Here is a 22,959-nt window from a genome sequence, read left to right on the forward strand (position 1 = left end):
AAATGGAGTAATATACTGATCTTTATACTTAAGGGTGTTAGGGTTCAAATTAGCACGAAGCTTGTCTTCAACTAAGCTATGTATGTTGAGTTTTTGAAATAGAACTGCAGATGTTAGTCCAATCATATTAATTCACATTCATATTTCTAAAACTATGCTTTGACAACTCAATTCCTATCAATATACAATAATGCTCACAGATTTTTATCAGAAATCATATATAATTACTACAAAATTATATCCCACTCGTCTATTAAATCTGGTTTCCAACATCTCTGATGGCATTTCGTTTCTTAGGAGAAGACTCGTCATCAAGTGAACCTTGTGTCATGCATGTTTCATATTATGTTTATAATGGACTCTCTCAGAAGTCAGAGCAAAGGAATATGAGTTGTCTCCCAATTTTGATCAAGAATCGAGTCAAAATCCTCTGGTTGGTGATCATCAAGAACAGTATATGAATCATCCATGAATGATGGTGGAAACGGAGGAAGCTCATCAAGTTGCATTTCAATTTCATCTTCTTGATGATGTTTGATCAATGGAATGTTCCTATTAACGTTTGAACTACACAAACCCTCTTGATCTTGCTCATTGCTTCCAGGAACCTGAATTTTGTTATTTTTAAGGTTAGCAGCAATAATAGTATGACCAGAGGAGTTGCCATGATGAAGAAGCTTCTTTTTCTTGTTGGAGTTCCAAAAGTTTTTGATTGCACTATCTGTTCTTCCTGGTAAATGTTTCGCTATCTGTGCCCATCTTTTTTAAAACAAATAACAAAAGAAATCAATATCTTCAAAACAATTAATTAATCAAAAGATATGTAAAAAAATTTATCGTGTTAATTACTTATTTCCCAAGGTTCTGTGTAGATCAATTATGAGCATGGCTTCTTGGGAAGTAAAGTTTCCTCGTTTTACACCTGGTTTTAGATAATTAATCCATCTTAGTCTACAACTCTTTCCACATCTTTGTAACCCTAATCCAAATCCAAATCCAATCAAATATGTTAGTGATTAAATTTATAAAATATAACATATCAATTAATTTAAAGAATAATAAAAAGAAAGACCAGCAAGTTTAGGAACTGAGCTCCAACAACCATGGCTTCCATGTGTAGTAATATAACTGATAAGCTTCTCATCCTCATCTGGTGACCACAACCCTCTTTTTATCTTCTGTTTATGTTGCCCTCCACTCATTGCTCATTCACAAACAAATAATTCTTGTAATCTTCTAAATATAACACCTTTTGATCATATCGTTATCATATATAGAAACATGATAACATCAACATGTCTATAAATCAAAATTTGTAGTTGACAAATGAAATTCATAAAGTAGGAGAGTGGGTAGGGGACCTGGTTGTTACTTGTTACTGTTTGATTGGTCGTGTCTCGTGACTTTGATCAACTTATTTTTTTACCATTTGAGTATTGTACTCTAGAAATGAAATTTCAGAACTAAAAAGGGTTCTTAAAATTATTAATGAAGTAACATGGAAACAGTTAATGATAATAAGGCAACATCAACAGGTGTCTACAGTTAACGTGTACAACATACGACTTTTATTACGCTAAGTATAGTTATTAATGCAGTGTTGCTGTTTTAAGATATAAAAGGAGGAATCAAAGTCTCATCAAGTGACATATATGTAGTAGAATTTGGTGATGTGTCGTTTTCAGTAACATTCCTTTGATGAAATCTTGGTTCCTCATATTCATGTATATGAGAAAAATGTTTGAAATTCGATTAAAACGTATTCAAATGCTTATATACAAATGTTGATTTGGACACCTGTCTGAAGTCTACTAATGTTGATGATTAAGATGAAGTACAATGGGCCAATGAACTCCTTTGCTTTCAGGTACTCTTTAAATGCTAACATTATCCTAAAATAATGCAAATTGAATCTTTACCAAAAACACACACAAATGCATTTCTACATCCCAATTAACACCATTTCCAACACCAAATATGTGTTGTGAATGATAATTTAACATAAAATATGGTTTTATATGCTCATTAACATCAAATTTGGTGTTAAAGTGTAATGTGTGTAATGTTGGTTATTTAAGTTTAAATTTATATATTTTTAGTTTATTTTAATTGTTTGACGTGGTGGAGTGTCTATATTTCCAGTAATTTAGTTTTGTAGTATAATATTTCTATAAATGAATATGTAGTATTCTCGTATTCTCACTCCTCACATGATTGGTCCGTTTATTTTTTTCATTTCTTTTATCTTTTTTAATATTTATAAAATTATATACCTATTAAAAAAATATAAAAAATATATCAAAATTTATGGTTTTTAATTCTCTAAGAAATGAGTATAATATATATATATATATATATATATATATATATATATATATATATATATATATATGAAATATATTTTTTAAAAAAATAAAAAAATAGTGAGAGGAGCTTCCCACCCATTCCTTAGGTTTTAGGTGAGGGAAAGAAATGTGAAGGAAAGAAGGGTATGACCTACAGAAAATGAGGAAAACTTCCCTTCCACTCCCTCAGTTTAAGATCTAGACATTTTAACCGTTTTTTTTTAAATTTATTCAACAAAACTTATTAATCAATAAAATTGTTAACAACTTTTTTTCTCCAATCAAATTGATATATATTTATTTATTTGATTATAACATACAAAACGAAAAAGATTATGAAAATTACACCATGCCTAAATGTCTGTCAAACTCGCCAAAATGTATTGAGTGTCAAACTTGTCAACACTTATAACATATAAACGTAATGAAATTTCTGTCCCCCACACTTATTGACCAAATCACCAAATAATATTATATTCTTGTAAATATAAGACATTTTGATATCATGATATATGTATATGCAATGATGATAGCATCAAATGTCTGAAAATCAAAATGCAAATATGAAATATGTAGGGGTGTCTAATGGAAGAGATAAAGTAGGGTTGCATTGAGGAAGCAGGGGGGCTGGTAGTTATGGGTCCTACTTTAGCAAGGTATTAAATCTTGATTGTGCTGGTGTGCCACTTTGATTAGTTGGTTCTAGCTTTTGTAAAGTAAACTTCTTTCCCTTTTGAGTATTGCAATTTAGAAATGAAATTTTAGACACATTATCAATGATTTATGATGCTTGTAATGGAAGATAGAAAGATTCATGAAACTCATGAAGTAACATGGAAACAATTATTGGGATTAAGATAACATGGGTCAAACAATTGATGAGGGAAACATACAACTTTTATTGCGGCTAGTATGGTTTTAATGCATAATGCATTATTGACGTTATATATATAAAAGGAAGAATCAAAGTCTCATCGGTTGACATAGATAGTAGATTTTGGTAATGTGTCGTTTCCAATATTTTTCATCGTCAAATCTTGGCTCCCCACTTTCATTTGAGTAGGAGAAAATGCATTGTTATTTAGAGCTCAAAAAGCTCATTTAGAATTTAAAGGTATAAGTATTTTGAGTAGGCTAACGTGAACTCGGCCCAATAGTTAGGATTTATGGTTATAAGTATTTGTAGCTAGGATTCAATGTAATAGGTTTGAAAATAGTTGAGAGTAATAAAAGTGTTATCTAGTTTCTGCATGTGGATGTAGTTCACATCGACCGAATCATGTTAATTATCTATTCGTTTTATTGTTTTTTTTCTCTTGCTTATTTAACATTCTATTTATTTGTTGGCTTAAACAATTGAGCTGTAACAAAACTTTAATTGTTACATACATGTATTTGTTGTGTAACGCCTGATTCCTGGTACGCATTTAATTATAATTTATTTATTTTTGTAGACCTACTCGACGAGTTGGGAGCCCTAGACTCGTCGAGTAGAAACGAGATTAGACGCGGGGTTTTAAGCAGTCTACTCGACGAGTTGAAAGCCTTCAACCCGACGAGTAGGCCTGTCAGACTGAAACCTTAATTTCGGGGTTTTGCACCCTATTTAAACATCTTAATCCCCACCTTATGGTCTCATTTCCAGCCTCTAAGTCCTAAACCCTAATCCATGAAACCCTAGAGCATTTTGTGAGTGTGTGTGCCATTCTTGAGTAATTTTGTGTGTTCTTGAAGCTAAAAGAAGAAGAAGGAGCTAGAAGGTTCAAGGAGAAGATAGTAGATCCAGAGACTTCCTTCCATCCTCATCATTTTCTGGTAATCAAGTCTCTAACTTGGCTATTATCTCATTAGATCTCCTTAGTTCCATTTTATGAGGGTTTTGGTTCAAGAACCTTGATCTTTGGGATATGGACGTACCAAGTGGCTTACCTCTCAGATCTGAGATCTAGGAGTTTCATGGATTAAAGGTGCAAACTTTATGACCATGGAAGCCCCATGCAAGCTTAAAGACGTTATTATGGCCTTTTAAGCCCCAAAAGGCCATGCATGGAAGTAAAGTCTGAGACTTTACGTGTTTATTTGGTGTCTAGGTCCTAGATCTCGTTTTTCATGCTTTGGGTTGGAGTAATAAGGCTTTTGGACAAATATGTATGTCCTAAGGAACTAGGGTTTTAGCTAAACCCACTAAGAAGGATTATTAGCGGGTAAAGTTGGAAACTTTACCCTTAAAAGGGCATTTATAGTGTGTAGATGAAGTTTGGACTTTAAATTTGGAGAGTAGAGGCTTAATCTGTTAAGATGGCCAAACTGTAACACCCATAAAAAAATCATACCAAATTTAAACTTTTTAAAACATTTCAAAACACATGGTTATTACAAAACTTGTTTTCAAACTAGTATATTGTCAGAGAATCCCAGAATCAAATCATGAAATCATAAAATGTGAGGAGCGGTACGATTACACCTTCGCCTTCCCGCGATCATCAGAAGTACCTGAAATAATAATCGATAAATGTAAGCTCGAAGGTTTAGTGAGTTACCCCCAAAATACCAATGCCATACAGATATAACCATATCATATAAACATATAAGCAAATAGGTACAACATGCATAATGAGCCATCAGTCTGACTGGACCGACTCCCGGTCCTCAGTCTATGTAGACCACTCTCCGAGCCCTCGTTTGATTCATTAGTTATATATTATGTACACAAGCATAGACATATGGGTTTACTTCAGTCAATTCGATTATGAGTCTCTACCTCTAGTTCAGCACTTACATTAGAAACCCACTATTTGGAAGTCTCTACCCACTATTTGGGATGCATCTTCAGGACACGGCCTTCTCCGTCGTCTAGTTGGTAACCAGAATCTCCTGTAGGGAGAGCGGACATTGTGTGTATAGATCTATACGGGATTGACACCCCCGCACCCAGACTGCTAGCTACAGTCCCGGCCTACCAAGCCAACGGGTGACAAATGTCATATTTTAGACGCTTGTAGGGCGTCTGGTACTCTAGTCAGTATGGTTACGAGTATCCCGGGTTACCTTATAATTCTTTGGCCTTAAGGTAATGGTATTTCGCCGGCAATTTACATTGTATGCTGGTAATTCACTTTCAGAGTCACACTGTTTTGACCTTACAAGACGTATCTTTCATTTGATACTGTCTGGGGTCTGTTTTCTCTGTTTTGACCTTACAAGAAGTATCTTTCATTTGATACTGTCTGGGGTCTGTTTTCTCTGTTGACCTTACAAGACATATCTTTCATTTGATACTGTCTGGGGTCTGTTATTCACTGTTTTAGACCTTACCAGTTGTACCTTTCATTTGGTACCTTTTGGGGTCTGTGTCTCCACTTGTTAGAATGCACCAGATGTGTTGTTCGTTCGATACTTTCCTGGAGTCTATGATTCCTTGCCTTAGTCAGCAGTCCTCACTGCTGAGGCATATGTTATTCCCTGATGTCGTTTGCTTTCCTCGATAATCAAAATTCAGTATTTTGATAATGATAGCAATTTAGGGAAAATGACTTTTTACCACATAAAACTGAACAGTCTTGGTAGAAGGCTGCTTTTATTAAAGAAAATATAGGATTTTCTGGAAAGAACTCTAATGCACTGTGAACACTTAAACTATTACTTTATAAAGCTATTTGAATGAAATGTCACTAAATACTTATGAACTCACCAGCATTTGTAAAAATGTTGATACTCGCTTTTCAAATAACTTGTATTCTCAGGTTAGCATTAGACAGGTACACCCCCGGAGCTGTTGATGAAGACGACTTAGTACCTTACTGTACTTATTATATTTGTTTGTATACTTTGAATCGTTGTAATGTAACCATGTAAAATTATTACTATTAATGAAATGTTTTGTTGTACTTTGATTACTATAATGCATGTGTTGTGATACTTGACATGACGTCATCCACCCCAGAACGTTTCCGCCGTTCCGGTTTTGGGGTGTGACACCTTTACTCCAAGAATCTTCTTTCAAGATAAGAAGCACACAAAAATAGAGGGAAGGCACAAATTAGGGTTTCTAAATTCGAGGGAGGCAATAAGAGAGGCCAGGGAGAATAAGTGGTCCTTAAATAGCGTGCAAATCCCCGGAATTTAGGGTTTCAACTGCCAGTTCCTACTCGTCAAGTCCCTTCTTGGACTCGGCGATTAGGTCACTAAAACACACAGACCAACCCGCTGCTACTCAACGAGCAGGGCAACCAACTCGTCGAGTAGACCTTGAAAACAAGAAAATTCTTATAAAATCGATACCTGAGAATCGGGGCATTACACAAACAAATAGAGGAACTCGTCGAGTCCATAAAGGAACTCGACGAGTTAAGCCATGTTGTCCCGTTTCAGCTTAAGGTAGAACTCAACGAGTCTGTGAAGGGACTCAACGAGTTGATTCGCTAAATCACGACTATGAGTAGCCATGGAACTCGACGATTCAGGGGGTAACTCGATGAGTTAGATCGCGATTTCAGGGTTCTAAGACTCGACAAGTTGATGCAGCAACTCGATGAGTTGAGTCAACCATAATGTTGACTTTGATCAGGGGTAAAATGGTCATTTTACCCTTAGAAAGATTCTCAGTTTTTGACTTAGTAATTATTATGATAATGATAGCCGGGGAGTCGTTGGAGCAGCCATCAGAGATTCCTCACTCGAGATTTCAGCAGCCAGCTTGAGAGGTGAGTTTTCCTCCAGTAGGAACGGGTCTAAGGCACCAATGTCGGCCCGTTTATGTATGTTAGCGTGTGTCGGACTTAGTTCTGATGTCGGGGCTAGTCCGATGTAGATTATATGTTTCCGGACTTCGGTCCGATGACGGGGCAAGCCTGAGGAATGTTTGTATGCTTGATATCTTCATGATTCTTGCATGTGTTTGTTTATATGTTTCAGACTTTGGTCCGATGTCGGGGCAAGCCCAAAGAATGTTTAGTTATATGTTATGTGTTATATGTTTCGAATTTCGGTCCGATGTCGGGGCAAGCCCGAGGAAGGATTTAGCTTATATGTTTATGTTATATGCTTGTACATATGTAATATGTATTTCAAGCTTTGGTCCGATGTCGGGCGGGGCCCGATGCCAGATTCATCCGATGTTGGGTGGGGCCCGATGCAGTGGGCAAGGCCTAATGTATGGTATTATGTGATTATGTGTATGGTATGTTGTAGTTTGGGAAGACTCACTAAGCTTCGTGCTTACAGTTTTCAGTTTTAGTTTCTGGTACTTTCGCTAGCAAGGGGAAGAGCTCGGGATGACTGCATGACACACACCACTGCTTTTAGCATGAGATGTTTTAGACTCTGTTTGATAAATGGTTTTGAATTTTTGATACAGTATATTGTTATGATGATTTTGTGATACATTACTTATGTTTATATAAGATGATTGATGGTATCTATGGTTTTATGAATAATTAAAAACGAAAATTTTAGACCGTATTTTTGGGATGCTTCATGTTAATTGTTTGAACAACGAGCTATAGATCCATTTATTTTAATTGTAATGTATAACATATTTGTATGGGTTATTGTATGTATAATAACGAATTATTATTTACAATATAATTTTTCTAATTATATTTAATTTATTTTTGGCCTTTCATATGATCATTATATGATTTATATCATATTAGTGGGTAGGGGTGAGCAAAAACCGCACAACAACTAAAATTAACCGCATAAATCGCAAACGCAATAAAAACCAATGGTGAGGTTTTCTGTTTTTCAAAAACTTCAAATTTGCGGTGCGGTGTGGTTATTAGTTTTCAAAAACCGCAAAAAAAAAACCGCATATATTATTTACAACTTTTTTTATTAATTATTAATATATTAAATATTAAAAATAAGACAAGTTTCTTTAATGAAAGATGAATAAAATACTAGAAGATAAAAGTATGGTTTTTTGTTATGTTTAACTTTGAAATATGGTGAAATTAGACAATTTTAAGAAATTTATTGTTAATTACTATTGATTTGACGTTTTTAAGATATTAGTTGTTTGTGATTTAAGTTAATTGTCTTGTACATTATGGTTTTTTAATATTACAAGTAATATGTTTGAACTCTTAAAACCGTTTGAGCTCTAAACTGTGGTCACAAAATAACCGCACCAAATTCATACGGTTAATAATCGGAACATAGAAAAAAACAAAACCGCACCGCAAAAATAACTGTCTAATCACACCAAGCGGTTTTGAAAATGGATTAACCGCATTTGCGGTTAGAGGTGGGGTTTTGGCTAATAAACGCACCGAACCGCACCGCACTCACTCCTATTAGTGGGTGTGCCCGTGGAGAACCACATGTCATTTTCGATTTGTTTGTGATCTCGATAGTGTTCGTAAACGAATTAACAAAAGTACGTTGCTGTTTCTTGCATTTTATCCCTTACTTTTTTCCTTATATTTTCAAATATTTTCGTTTTTTCTCAAATATCTTTTAAATATCGAACACCCATACAACATTTTATCTAGAACCTAATGGGATAAAAAGTAATGTATCTTCAAGGTTTGGATTCAAAAATGTTTGGCTTTTCACTATCATCAGAAAATGTCACAATTGTTGAAGTGGGACGAATCATTAATAACAATTTTGGATGAGAGTGTTGCAGAATTTGAAGTTGTCTCCTACACCAATAAAAGTTCAATCATAAAAAGAAAATGTAGCCTAATTATAGTAGTTTCAATCCAATTAAAGGATGGTACTTTCACTTTTTTCATCTTTATAGTAGTGAAATGCACCGCTTTGTATTTGGAAGAATATGCGATAATTGGATAGCTTTTTCAAAATTAAATGCTATAGTAAAAAAGCTGAAAAGGATGTTATGATAAGCAAAAAATGGAAGTACATTGCTATTTGCTGCATTCAATCCTTTGAAAAATAATGTTAGATCAAAATCGAAGTAAAGCGGATAAACGTATGTTCTTGTAAACAAAACCCCACTTAAGTTATAAAATAATTAAAAAAAAAATAGAAAAACAATGTAGATGTAGCTTCTTTCAAAACCTTTTTCAACCAACACCCATCTTTCTTGGAAATACCCTCTGTAGCTCTGACTTTAAGTAAGTAGGTCTCAACCACATGAATTGTGTTTAATATAATTTAGATGAATAAGCATACATGTCTGTATATCAGATATTTTTTAATCCAAAATCAATATACCTACAAACAAACACAATCAATCAATGATGAGCGTCCTTCTATAATCAACAAATGGAGCATAAAGACAACAACTATTTGTCCCAAAGTGGAATGGAGTGCATGAGGGTTTTTGAGTGAGTAGAGGGAAAACAGATGGACGACAGAGCAGGAGACATTTATTTGTGAAATAATAGGGGCTAGAATGGTCTTTCAGTATTAACATGACATAATAGGTGAAACGGTATGAGGGTAAAGCGTACGACCACAATATCAGCACAAATGTGTAATCCCAAAAATAACCCTTATCATTTGATCCCCTACCAACATATCATGAAAAATGTGTAAGGCAAGGTAACTGTATTGTAATGATTAAAAAATGCCATATTAAATCTTAACTCATTTCAAATAAAAAACAAAATATATCGACTATTCCTTTTATAAGATTTCCAACATCAACATGAGTTGTTCTTTCATAGTTATCCAAAAGAAGTAAGGAAGGCAAGGGTGTGATCCTAAAATTTAAGCTATAGGTTCTTATATTAATAAAGTAAATAAATGAAATATGATTTATATAGTTAAATAATATTGGTTTAATCATATCATTAATTGATATGAAGTTTAGAAAGTTAAAAGTGGGAAATAATAACATTTTAAAGGTTAAAGGGCCAAAAGTCTCAAGTTGGCAAAGTGAATTGACCAAAAGGTTGGCTTAATTAATGGAAGGGACTATAAAAGCTATATAATGGATGGAGAGGGACTTATTATGTCAAAAATGAAGTTAAAATAACAAATATTGAGATTTGATGAGTTTTGGACAAAATGGGCAAATTAAAGGGACCAAATGTGAAAATTAAGAAAGTAAGATGTATACACACTTCTCCCATTCATTCTACTCGTGATTTTCAAGAAAGGGAGAAATATAATGGCGATTTTCTACACTCTCTTCATCTAGGGTTTGTTTCAAGTGAGAGATTGAGCAACCAAGCAAAGAATGGAGGAATCAAAAGCCTGCAAGGTATAATCTCTTCTCAATTAACCCTAATTTTAGAGTTCATGGTTTGGAGAAAATCCAATGTAGAAATTTGTACTAAATAATGATTGGGTTTTGGTTTTCTAACCTCCCTTGCGTAGTTTTAATGATCTCAATCTCAATCCAATCATCTCATTGATGGATTTGAATATTTGGGTCAAAACCTCCATTAACCCTAGAAAACCTAAATTGGGATATTGTAATTTATGATGAAACTGGATTGGATTCTATGACCTAGATGATATTTGAAAATCCAATTGGAATGCTCAAATTCATCTATGATGGTAGAATCAAGTATAAGCTTGGATTGAAATGATTTTGAGGACAATATGAAGAACACAATGAAATCTCTTGTAGTCGAGCATTTGATGAGTAAAGGAAGTTCATAATCATGAATGGATATTCTTGGAATTATTTGAATTCAAAACATAAGGTGTTTCCTGATTCCTAGATTGATAAATGGTGTTATTTGGCATAAGGGCAATTTGGGAACATGGAACGGAATTAAGGATTACATAGTTAAATTAGGTATTTAAAATGAGACTAGTTATGGTTTTATGCACTTGATAATTTTCATATGAGTATTCAATAAGTTGGGAATAAGTTTTGTGGACTTTGGAATGTTCAAGTGCAAAATGGACTAATTTACCCTTCATTTAAACACTTGAAGATCATCATAATCTTAATGAGTTCAATGAGCACTTAATGGATTAAGTGGAGGGTTTTAAGATGATAAAACACTTTTTAATTATGTGTGAGAACTAAATAAGTGGTGCAAAGTGAATTGGAAAGGGGTCTTCAAGATCTATGCAAGGTAGGATGTTATTATGAGAAAAATTACAATTTTTGTGCATACAGATCATTCTACGCGACCCGTGTGAAATTCTACACGCCCCGTGTGGAACCTCCTGATTGGAAAATATTGTTTTCCTCATAACTTTTGCATACAGACTCGGATTTATGCATGGTTTTTGCCTACGTTCACAATTTTTCATGAGGAATAGTATGAAGTAATAAAATTTAGTAATGGAACCTTTGAGAGGTATTTTTTTTTCATTTTAATGAATTATTTCCATATATAGTGTATGTAGTATTTAAAAAGGATTGTTCTAGGGAAAGGAGCTAGAAGGTGACTAGCTAACCTTCGTGTGATCAAGGTGAGTACGTGTTGGCATTTTCCCACTTTGGGTACATGGAAAAATGGTTTTATGATAATGAAATGCAAGGATTTGATATATCAAATGCTTTGAAATGAAAGTGTTAAATGATTTTGAAAAGAATGTTTTGAAAGAATGCTTTTAAAGTAAGAATGTTTCTGAAAGCAAAAAATATTTTCGAAGAACGAATGTTTGATATGTGAAATGTGTCTTTTCAAATTATATCTTCCTAATAACTTATGATATTATAAATGATGATATGAGTATTTTTATTGTGAAAAGTGAAAGCTAAGCAGAAAGTAAAAAGGAAAGAAAGTAAAGAATGAATGAAAGCTGCCCAGACCATGATGCCTCATAAGAGGTCTAAAGGAATCTACTGGGTGGTATCTCCCTATCGCGAAGTAGATGTCATATACGAATGATGCCATGGTGGATTGATTTGTTCCTTCCGACTTGGTCTTGAAAATGATGCCTTGGTGGATTAATTTGTTCTTTCCACAATTGGAAATGATGCCTTGGTGGGTTGATTTGTTCTTCCCACCTTGGTCTTGGAAATGAAATGAAAAGAAATGAAATGATAAGATATGACATTATATTTATGATATGTATGAAAAGAGTTTTCCTTGAAAATGATTATGGTCTAAAATTATGTTTTGCAAAGATGAAATGTTTTTGATGAAAATGTATAAATGTTTTGGGTCTCAAACCCACGTAGCTCACGAGACATTATTGTCTTACGTACCTCTTTTTAATGTCGTGTAGCTTCGGTTGTATTCAAGAAGGAAGATGATAGATGGAAGTAGAAGTTATGGGATAGAGAAAGAAGTGGAACTTTTAAGTTCCTTAATTATTGTATGAATGTAATTCTTATTTTCTTGCTATGGTTTGTATGATGCTTAACGGTAATACCTAACTTATAATCGTAAATGTTTTTGTGGGACCGATTTTTAGTAAATGAGGGTTAACACCCGTAATGATTTTGTTTAAACCATAGTATTTTGAAGTTTAAAAATTTTGAAAATTTTGGGGTGTTTCAAGGGGGAATCAAAACATGGGCTTTGTTTTGGCTTGGCGGCGCAGCTACCAATAAAAACAGTAAAGCAAAGATCAAAATCCATGTATTTTTATTAAGTAATCAGAAAGTACGTGTAACGTCCCAACACAGACATAAACTTTTTTATTTTTGATTCATCAAATCACATAGTATTTGTCCAAAAACCCATCATAGTAATAAATGTGTCATAATCATCAGAGTACAATAACTGTCAACAATGCAGAAAAATCATCAGGGGATAATGTTGTGCAGTCAAGTCGGACCTTTCCTGTTAGAACTAGAAGTACCTGAAATACTCAAACCACAAAATCGTAAGCATAAAGCTTAGTGAGTTCCCAAAATACCACACAATATACAAATGGACCGAGCCCAACATACATACGAATAGGCCCAGTCTAATATGTGAATGATCCCAACCCAACATACGTGAAAATGAGCCCAACCCAATATACAAATGGGCCTAACCCAACATACATGAAAATGGGCCCATCCCAATATACATAAGAATGGGTGCAACTCAATATACATAATGCAAGAGTCACCAAGACAGCTAGCATCCTACACAGTATATTGAGAAGACTCATATGTCTCATGAAATCTGATAATAACATAGCTCTGGATAGCTAACACCCCCAACTGGCTTTCCACCGGACTACCTAGAATACTCCGGGGTTGTCATATATACTCTATCATATGACTGGTCCTAGTAATCCAATGTGTGACCTCTCACCATTACTTCATTTTCCCTAAAACCCTTTACTACCCAATACAAATATAATAAGGTAATTTAAATAAGTAAAATTATATTATAGCACAAATATCAAATACATAATTAGCAAGCACATATAGTATTTAATAGATACTTTATATTCATGTGTAAGTTGAAAGTAACTATGCACTCACCTGACTTAGGTGGGCAACTGGTGATCTGGGTAGAGTTTCGCCTAACACCTTAGATATTCCCTTAACGTGACTTAAGTATGATTTATACATAGTTTTAGTCTAATGATCATGGTGACTAATAGTAGTCTATATTTCTCACTAATTCCAATGTCTACATCAAGATCTATCAAGTAAGGATCAGTCAGACAGGACGGTTGGGAGGTAAGACCCTTTCGACATATAGCCTTTTTGAAATCCAACAACCAATCCAACGTGACTGTCTTGTCCCAAAAATATTATCCAAAGATTTAATTTTTAAATTAAATAAAACGGTATTTCAAAACATAATCCATACAACCCAAATCAAAATAAGTATATCAACATAGTAACAATCAGAGGGATAACTCAATCCATGTGGTGTGTGCGATGTAGTCAACCCGAGCTCTTGCCCTTGGAACCAGGAGTACCTGAAACATAAACTAAAAACCGTAAGCATAAAGCTTAGGGAGTTCCTCAAAAAACCTCATACCAAACATAAAACATATAACGGGCCCCGCCCAAAGAATATAACGAGCCCGCCCTAACTCGCATAACGGGCTGCGCCCAATGAGTATAACGGTCCCCACCCTAACCCGCATAACGGGCCCCGCCCACATATAGTTCATACGACATAACAAGTAATAACATTCAGGTTAATCATCGGGCCCCGCCTAACAAGCATACAATCACATACACATACTAGTGTCACACGAAAAATGAGTATTCTAACATAACAAATCATGGTTCGACATTAGTGATTTCGACCCGCTATATATGGTGAGGAAACTCACCTCGACTACTGAATCCCGCTGAAAAATCCTTGGCTACTGGTCCAACGAATCCCTGAGCTATCAATATAAAATAACACCCAATTAACATTTGGGTCTCAAACCATATCCAACAATCCATACTTGGGGTAAAGAGACCATTTACCCCTTTTCCTAGTTTGGTCCAAGACTAAGGCCCAAACTCCATAAAACAAGTAATCATCCAGAGTCCATTTATGGCCCAATTTTCCAAATTGGCCCCAATTCCTACATGGGTCTTACCCTAAGGCCCACAAATTTTCCCTAATCCAAACTCTTACATTCAGATGGCTCTACAAGGCCCCAAACCACTAGGCCCAAAGGGCAGCCCAAAACCAAAGCCCACACATGCTCCCATCAGACTGAGTACGCGGGGCGTACTCAGCACGTACGCGCAACGTACTCGCTTGAGGGCTTGTACACTAAGCGTACTTGCTTGTACGCCCAACGTACTCACCCATTCAACCAAAAACTCAATTTTAACACTTAATCTCTTAAGTCATGGTTCCAAAACATAGATCTGATTCCCTTGAGCTGGATCATCATGTAAAGTTGCTAAATTTACGTTCATGCATGGCTAGAAGAAGCTCTTAAGCTTAAAAGAACTTAATAAATGGATTGATGCATGCATGTGACCAAAAATCCTCTAAAGCTTGCACCTTTATGCATAAGGAGTCCAATACAAACTCAGATCTGGAATAACAAGCCATAAAAACGACTTAACTCTCCCATCAACCCATAAAGGGACCAAAATCATAACAAAGCATGCTATAAGAAGATCTAACCGTCTACAAGTCAAGGTTCAAACTTGAAACCTTAGAAATATTAGGAAGATGGTTATGGATCCAAAGCCTTCTCACCAAGCAAAGCAACTTTAAACTTCTCTACTTCCTTCACAAAGGCAAAAATGGCACCAAAGACTCCTTAATAGCTCAAGAACACCACAAAGAGGCTCAAGGTTCGATTTAGGGTTTTTATGGCAATGGAGGCTGGTATAGAGGCCATCCTTGAGGACTTAAGGCCTTTATATAGGGTACAACACCCTAAATTACGGTTTCAACATCTCGCACGTACGCCCCGCGTACAAGGATGTACGCCCAACGTACCTGCCCGGAGTCCCGTCCCACTCTCGTATTAGTACACTAAGCGTACCTAATGGTACGCTCCGCGTACTGTTCAATGACCAAAATGAAAAACTTTTAATAACAAAGGGCAAAATTAGAAACATACCAAGATTCAGGTGTTACAGTGACCATTTTAGACACCTCTCCCGTAAGTAGATCAATCAGTATTACGACTTGGAATCACTGATAAATCTTACTTATATGTTCATAATAACGAATTATGACTATAAATATAAGTTACACCGAAAAGACTAGAGTGTAGCTTAACTTACAGAGGTTCTTTCTGACAAAACTTAGGAAATTGCACATGCAGAGCTTCTACTCGGTAGCTACTACTACTACTACTACTACTACTACTACTACTACTACTACTACTACTACTACAGGGGTCATAGGACTTTGCCGAAGACTAAAACTAAGAGAAAATGGGCTAGAATTGAAAGAAATCGAGATGTTTGGGAAGTTACAGGAGAAGGAATGAGGCTTGGCCTCCTATTTATAGCCGAATAACTTGTAATTCCTTTGTTTTCTGGCTAACATTACATCCTTGTCATCTTGTTGCCTATATAGTTATCGAATACAAATAACAATAACAATCTAGGTAACAGTCGCAGGCTGTTTAAACTATATAAACATTAAAAATTTCACCAATTACCCACAAAAAAGAATTCTAGAATTAAAGTCTACACTTAATTGCAGGAGAAGAAAACTAAATGGACGAAACTAATATGATCAAGATAAAGGTTGTGTTCTTAACGAAGATATGGAGCATGTTGACTAGATAAGGTAAATTTAAGTTTACAATTGATTACCACGACATCATATATGCAGAAGGAAACGACAAATCTATCCAGGGGTATGACATATATGTAGATGAACAACTTTAAAGACGGGGTCAATTGAATTAAATCAAACCATTATTAGAGTATGTCCTTGAGCTAAATCAAAGTAATAGAATCTATAAATTTGTTTAGGGGTGTTTGGATTAGATTTTTAGCTTATTGCTTATAGCTTATTTGTGGTGGGAATAAGCAATAAGCATGGGAATGAATGCTTATTAAAATTAGCTTATTTAGCCTAATAAACTGGATTTTATCCAAACACTTAAATTAGCTTATTGTGGGAATAAGCAATAAGCAGCTCTTTTTTTCCTATCCAAACACCCCCTAAAACATATTACCCACTTCTAAAAATAATAAAATTAATAGAACTATGAACATAAGATCCTTATAATCCATAACATACCATCTCGGCATCTCCAATCCCGTTCTGGTTTGTGAACAGTATATCTTCCAAGGCCCAAGCCGTTCCCTTTTCGTCCTTGTATCTTACTCCTTTTTTCCTTCAACATGGTGTTTGCCACTTGCTCTTCCGCCTCAATGCCCCAATAACTTTACTCAAACTATGGAACACTTGACATTCTTCTTCAACACCATAAACACACAGAAGCGGAAATCGAGCATCCCTTTCAATTTGTGTCAGTTGAACTGTTGAAGGGGTATTTCCAAAGAAATTACGTCTGGAACCCTGATTAAAAATTTAATTTCATCTAAAATTAAGCTCTTGAAATCGAAAAAACTACACAACTAAAAGACACTCTTACCTAATTAAAAGTATTGTTATCTTCTCCCTTCGCCTGAAATGGGTGGGTTATGGATATTTCCAGTAGGACGCAACGTTATGTGGTCATTGGAAGTCAGCGATGTAAATTGAAGACCTACTTCGTTTCAATCGGCAAGACAGAGCAGAGATATATGAATGAAATTGAAAAGCAATTAGGATTTTTGGAGTTGGTGATAGACCTGATGCTTCTCTCCTGAGATTAATATTGAATAAGACTAAGCCGAATAAGACAGTGTTCATCTTGATTGGAAGATGGAAAGACGGTGACCATGTGATAGAAAGATAAAAGCGATTACAAAGACAGAGGCAGTGAGGATCAATTTTAGACAAAGCCACCCGACTTCATACCAGCCGCCGACCAAACAAATCCAGCCATAAGAGAAAACGGCTCCAACCCAGCCGACACTGTTCATAAGTTCGACGAGAATTGAATGTATTTTTGTGAAAGTTTTTATATGGGCCATATATTGATTGCTAGGCTGGCCCAACTAAGAGGGTCTAATTGGGCTGACGTCAGGGGCCCCAAATTGCCAAAACCGTCTTCGAAGTTCGAAGGGTCGTCGTTCCAGGAAGGAGACTCGATCGAACTGCAATGGCGGACGGACGATCTGATTCTGCGAAAGGTACTCCTATGAAATTTAACTTCTTTTGCTTCTTCAATCGATCGATGTGCATATTATTACTTTTTTCTTCGCAATTTCTTCGAATTAGGGTTTTAAATTAATGTACTGTCGTCTACGATCGGTAAAAGAAGTTTAATTGTTTTCTTAACTCATTCAATCAACTATTTCCATAGAATATATTAGCTTAAATCTTCCTACAGATGTTCATATGCTATCATCTGTGTTGATTTTGATGGCGGTTCAAAGCAGATTTTACTAATCTATCATTTTTTCGCCCTTGTTTCCCCAATCACCTGTAAAGTTAATGGTTCTAAACTCTTTGTTTAATTTGTTCATCATGAAAACTGCAACAATTTTGCACATATGGTGTGCAGGTTTACAGTACCAAGAAGACATCATACTTACGTTTGTAGATATTGATGATTACTTAAAATAATTTTGGATTTCCAAATTATTTTTGTGGGATCTTTGAAGGGATCTCATTGATGCTCTATCTGAAAATATATCATATCTCATCAAACTTATTGGTGGTATCTGGAATATCCTCTGAGAGTACTATCATCAATTCATATCTCCTTTCATCATCACTTACTCCATAAATTATATCAGATTTTTGTATTTACATGCGTACATATATACTATATAAACAGACACTGAAAACATATATAATATATATCAACCTATAAATATATATACATGTATTTAATGCGACTTAGGTCACAAAACTAACATTGTTAATCAGTTTTATGTGATACCCTGGTTACTAAATGATTCAAATAGCTGTTTACTGAGTTTTTTTTTTCTTGTGTGAATTTTGAAGAGGAAGAAGATGCAAAAGTCAGAATCTTGATTGAAAAAGGCAAAGAAGGAAAGAAAGAAATGATTGATAAAGATAAAGAGAAATCACCGACACATGACAAGGAAACACATGGAACAAGTAATGACATTGGCCGAGACACCCCAATTGAGCAAGTCAAAGGACCGGGTGTTCTTGAAAGAGCCAAGGAAGAAATTGAAGCTGTTGTGGAAGCAATTCACCCTAAAAAATAAATTCCACAAATTAATGCTAATCACTTGTTGTAAATGTTTGTACTACGGATTCACTACTTGATCATTTCCTGCTATCTTTGGACTTTTTATGAAAGTCACTTTTGACATTTGGTAGTAATCATAAGTTTGATGTTTAGTTGAATAATTTTAGTCCAATTAACCAATTTAGATCAAGAGAAAAAAAAAGACAAAATTAACCATTTTCATCAACCATTTGCCAAGAAACAACTAAAAGTTTCACTATTCCAACAATAGCCACACATTTCTCAAATGCACTATTAACTATGAAATCGCCCTCTGAAATAAAGCAATACAAATGGGTGTGAAATGATATTTTTTTCTTACTGTGAAATTTACATCGTTTACTGCAAAATTGTCCATATGATCTTTTATCAAGAAAACAGTTTTTGGAATTTTGTTTGTTGTGGCTGGGATTTTCAAAAACGATTTTTACAACCAAATAAAACTTGAAAACGAAATCAATGAGAGAAATTTGCGATGTAAAAAAAAATCTCTTAAGATGCGGAGGATTATTGTTTTTTGTTATTTTGTACCAAATGTATAAGAAAAATTATTATTTTAGTTTTTATTTCTCTTAAATCAAACCTAAGTAAGCATCTCAACCTTAAAGCATGCATAAGATTTTGGTTTTGCACGAAATGCCATAATTCCAGAATTAAGGTAAATCTATTGTGAAGTGGTTGAAATAAATATAATATAAAAGGCAGCACATATGAAAGTTATTTAATTCATATAATAAGCAGCTGACTAGAGAGGAATTGAAGCTGTTGTTTATAGTTGGAGAAAACCCAAACTCATAAGAATAGCATTAATGAGGGCAGGCTGAAGCTGGACATCTGTCTTTCACTGATCCATCAGATCCCCATATCACATATTAATTACTCTAGACAACTCACACACACACAAACCTTACATTGTCTTTTGTGTATTACTTCCATTCCACTCTCCTTCTCCTACAACTAATTGCCACTAACTGTTTTTAATTCAGTTCAATGTATAAAATCACCAGATATAATATAATCGGATAATATAAGGATAGAAATTCAATTCTGTTTTATGGGAGGTATTAAAAACCCACAATATCTTTAAAACAGAGTAAAATCAAATCATATGTACTGTAAACGAATATCGATATTCGGTTCTTTATTTATGTCTTATTCGGTACCAGTCTAGTTTAATTATTATTATTAAACTTTGTAGTTTATGGTTCATGGTTTACAAGCCTAGTTTAATTATTATTAAACTTTGTAGTTTATGGTTCACAGAGAGTTAAATATTTCGTGAATTAATTTAAGGGCAAATGATATAAAACCACTTAAGTTTTCAAAAAATATTGGTTTTACCTTTGGGTGTGTTTTTGTAACGACCAAAAATTTCAACCAAATTAAAACATTTTATTTCATTCAAAAACCATTACGATCATATATCTTGTTTTCAAAATAGTTTAAACATCAGAGTATTTCCCCAGAACCATATTTACATATATCATAAAAACATGAGGAGCGGTACGATCACGCCTTCGCCTTGCCACGATCTCCTGAAGCACCTGAAACAAAAAACCACAATTGTAAGCCCGAAAGCTTAGTGAGTTCCCCCAAAGTACCTATACACACAAAAACATACGCATACAGCAACGAACAACATACTACGGGTCCAATCAACCTTCCGGTTGGAATACCCCTGGCCCTCAACCATCGGATTGGAATGCCTACATACTACGAGCCTAATCATCCTACCGGGATGGGATACTCTCGGCCCACAACCATCGGGTTGGAATGCCCAAACCCCTATACGTACAACAATAACTACTATGGGTCCAATCATCCCTCAGGATGAAATATCCCAGGCCCCTCAACCATCGGGTTGGAATGCCAAACTACTATGAGTCCAGTCATCCTACCGGGATGGAATATTCCTGGCCCACAACCATTAGGTTGGAATGCCCCACTTCCTATACATATTGTAACTACTACTACTATGGGTCCAATCATCCATTGGGATGGAATACCCCAGGCCCCTCAACCATTGGGTTGGAATGTCAAGCTACTATGAGTCCAATCATCCTACCTGGATGGAATACTCCTGGCCCACAACCATCGGGTTGGAATGTCAATCTACACTAGCAGACATGTACACATAACAGACAACCACATAATACTCTACAGAACCAACACACTAGGGCCCTATCATCCTACCGGGATGGAATACCCTCTGCTACTGCTCAACATACATAACCCGCAGGTAACCTCCTATCAGCGTACATAAGGCAAGACCAACTACCGGTCTATAACTAATCACTACCCAACTACCAGGGCGTTGATCCAACAGAACTAGCCATCATACAACTATCCATTTCTCTAGGATACTAAGCTAACAAAGCATATCATCATATCACTATCCTATCTACCAGGATACTAGCAAACATATCATTACATAACATAACAAGCTCTAACAACAATTCAAAGGGATGACCTTGGTGCCTTAGACCCTTGAGTACAGTGAGGAAAACTCACCTTGCAACTGCCGAAATCCTGCAAATCTCCGACTGCTGATTCACCGGGAATCCCAACTATCACATGCACAAATCATCACATTAGAATCCATCATGACCTTCTAGGCTAAGTGTCCACAACACTCCTTAAGTCCATTATCCTCTTATTGGGCCAAGACCCAAAACCACATCCTCTTGCAAAGCCCAATATTGGCCCAATTTACTAAATTGGGCCCACCTTTCCGAACGGGCCTAGACCCAAGGTCCATAATAATTATTGGGTCCAAATTACTCCATCCATAATATTTAGTCACAACCCAAGCCCCACTAGCCCATAAACAGCCCAATCACTTAAGGCCCAAAATCGAAAACCCAACAGAGGGAGTACGCTGGGTGTACCCCTCTTGGTACGCTGGGCGTACTTTTATTCTCGCAGACTGGAAACGGGACACTGACCCACTACGTTGGGCGTACATCAATTTACGCGGGGCATACGCGCGCTGCTCTAAAACTCCTTATAAGTTCTTAATGGCTTAAGCTCTTAAGCACAAACTTCAGATCCATTGACCAAACATGCCTAGGATTCATAAAGTCTTAAACTTTATTACCTGGGACGTCCATAAAGCTCTTAACTCAAGGTCTTAATCCATTAAGACCTACCTACATCACTCATGAGACAACCAAAGCCATTGGGACCTCATTTTTCTCACTCAAGACCTCTCCTAAGGTCTGAAAGGACAGCTAATCTAAGCTAACTCGCATCATGCATCACTTTGGGGTTTTTGGGACAAGAAATGGTGTCAAAACTTTATAACACCTAGATCTACACAAAATAGATGTCAAGCAAGAGACTTTATACCTCAAAAGGGCTCTATAAGATGATGTCTTCCCAAATCTACGAGCTCTAGCCACCCAACTCCTTCCTTGACAACTTCTTCTTTCTTCTTCAAGTCTCTCCTTTGCCAAACCAAGCTCCCCAAGGTCAAATATCCCCAACAATGGAAGAAGAACGACTACTTAGGGTTTCTGAGGGTAAGAGGGCAGATATGGAGGTTAGGGTTGGAACTAATGTTCCTTATATAGTGGCTGGCCCTAAAATTAGGGTTTCTGGACACTTGACGTATGTTGGGCGTACATCCTGTACAATGGGCATACGCCCCCAACACCCGTGTTCACTTAACCAATCTATGTTGGGTGTAACCTGGCTTACGCTGGGCGTACCCACCCAATCACACGCATGCACTCCATGCATGCCTAGGACCCTTTTGCCAAATATTTTCTTTAGGGACCATTATTGACACTATCTTCAAAGTGTCATAACTCCTTTATTCTAAGTCCGTTTCCGACGAACTTTATATCCACGAAAAGGTGGCGAGAAGCCCTACGCTTCTAGCAACACACCCCATCCCGAAACCTTCTTGAAGAAAACCCATTGCCCATAAAAGACCGAAACGCCCTTACTCATGATCTCGAGGGTCCATAAATAATTACTCTTAAAATGAGGCGTTACAGTTTTAGGTTAAATAACGTCAGATGTTTTGTTTAATTTATTC

At 35.8% G+C, this 22,959-nt stretch overlaps 1 protein-coding gene, 1 long non-coding RNA gene and 1 pseudogene across 2 annotated transcripts; 2 read left to right on the forward strand and 1 right to left on the reverse strand.

Moving 5' to 3' along the window:
* Positions 1–371: 371 nt before the first annotated feature.
* On the reverse strand, positions 372–1,202 carry LOC145054305 (transcription factor MYB86 pseudogene; annotated as a pseudogene).
* Positions 1,203–2,819: 1,617 nt separating this feature from the next.
* Positions 2,820–6,216, forward strand: LOC145068277 (uncharacterized). Its single transcript, XR_013688949.1, has 3 exons — positions 2,820–3,001; positions 4,080–4,160; positions 6,089–6,216. It is a non-coding gene; the product is annotated as an uncharacterized LOC145068277 (long non-coding RNA).
* An 11,494-nt stretch (positions 6,217–17,710) lies between these two features.
* On the forward strand, positions 17,711–19,039 carry LOC145086524 (neurofilament heavy protein). The gene is made up of 2 exons (XM_079024314.1): positions 17,711–17,844; positions 18,665–19,039. The coding sequence occupies exons 1-2, from the start codon at positions 17,814–17,816 to the stop codon at positions 18,892–18,894; spliced, it is 261 nt and encodes an 86-aa protein (XP_078880440.1). The 5' UTR covers positions 17,711–17,813; the 3' UTR covers positions 18,895–19,039.
* Positions 19,040–22,959: the final 3,920 nt, after the last annotated feature.

This window comes from Lactuca serriola, chromosome 1 (genome assembly GCF_051521515.1).
Source record: "Lactuca serriola cultivar US96UC23 chromosome 1, Lser_US96UC23_V15, whole genome shotgun sequence".
Classification (NCBI taxonomy): domain Eukaryota; kingdom Viridiplantae; phylum Streptophyta; class Magnoliopsida; order Asterales; family Asteraceae; genus Lactuca; species Lactuca serriola.

What these genes read in the sequence shown, in the direction of transcription:
- LOC145086524 (XM_079024314.1), top strand. Translation starts at nt 17,814, where the DNA reads ATGGCGGACGGACGATCTGATTCTGCGAAAG. An exon ending in ACGATCTGATTCTGCGAAAG is followed by an intron (nt 17,845 to 18,664) that starts GTACTCCTATGA and finishes TGAATTTTGAAG; the next exon opens with AGGAAGAAGATGCAAAAGTC.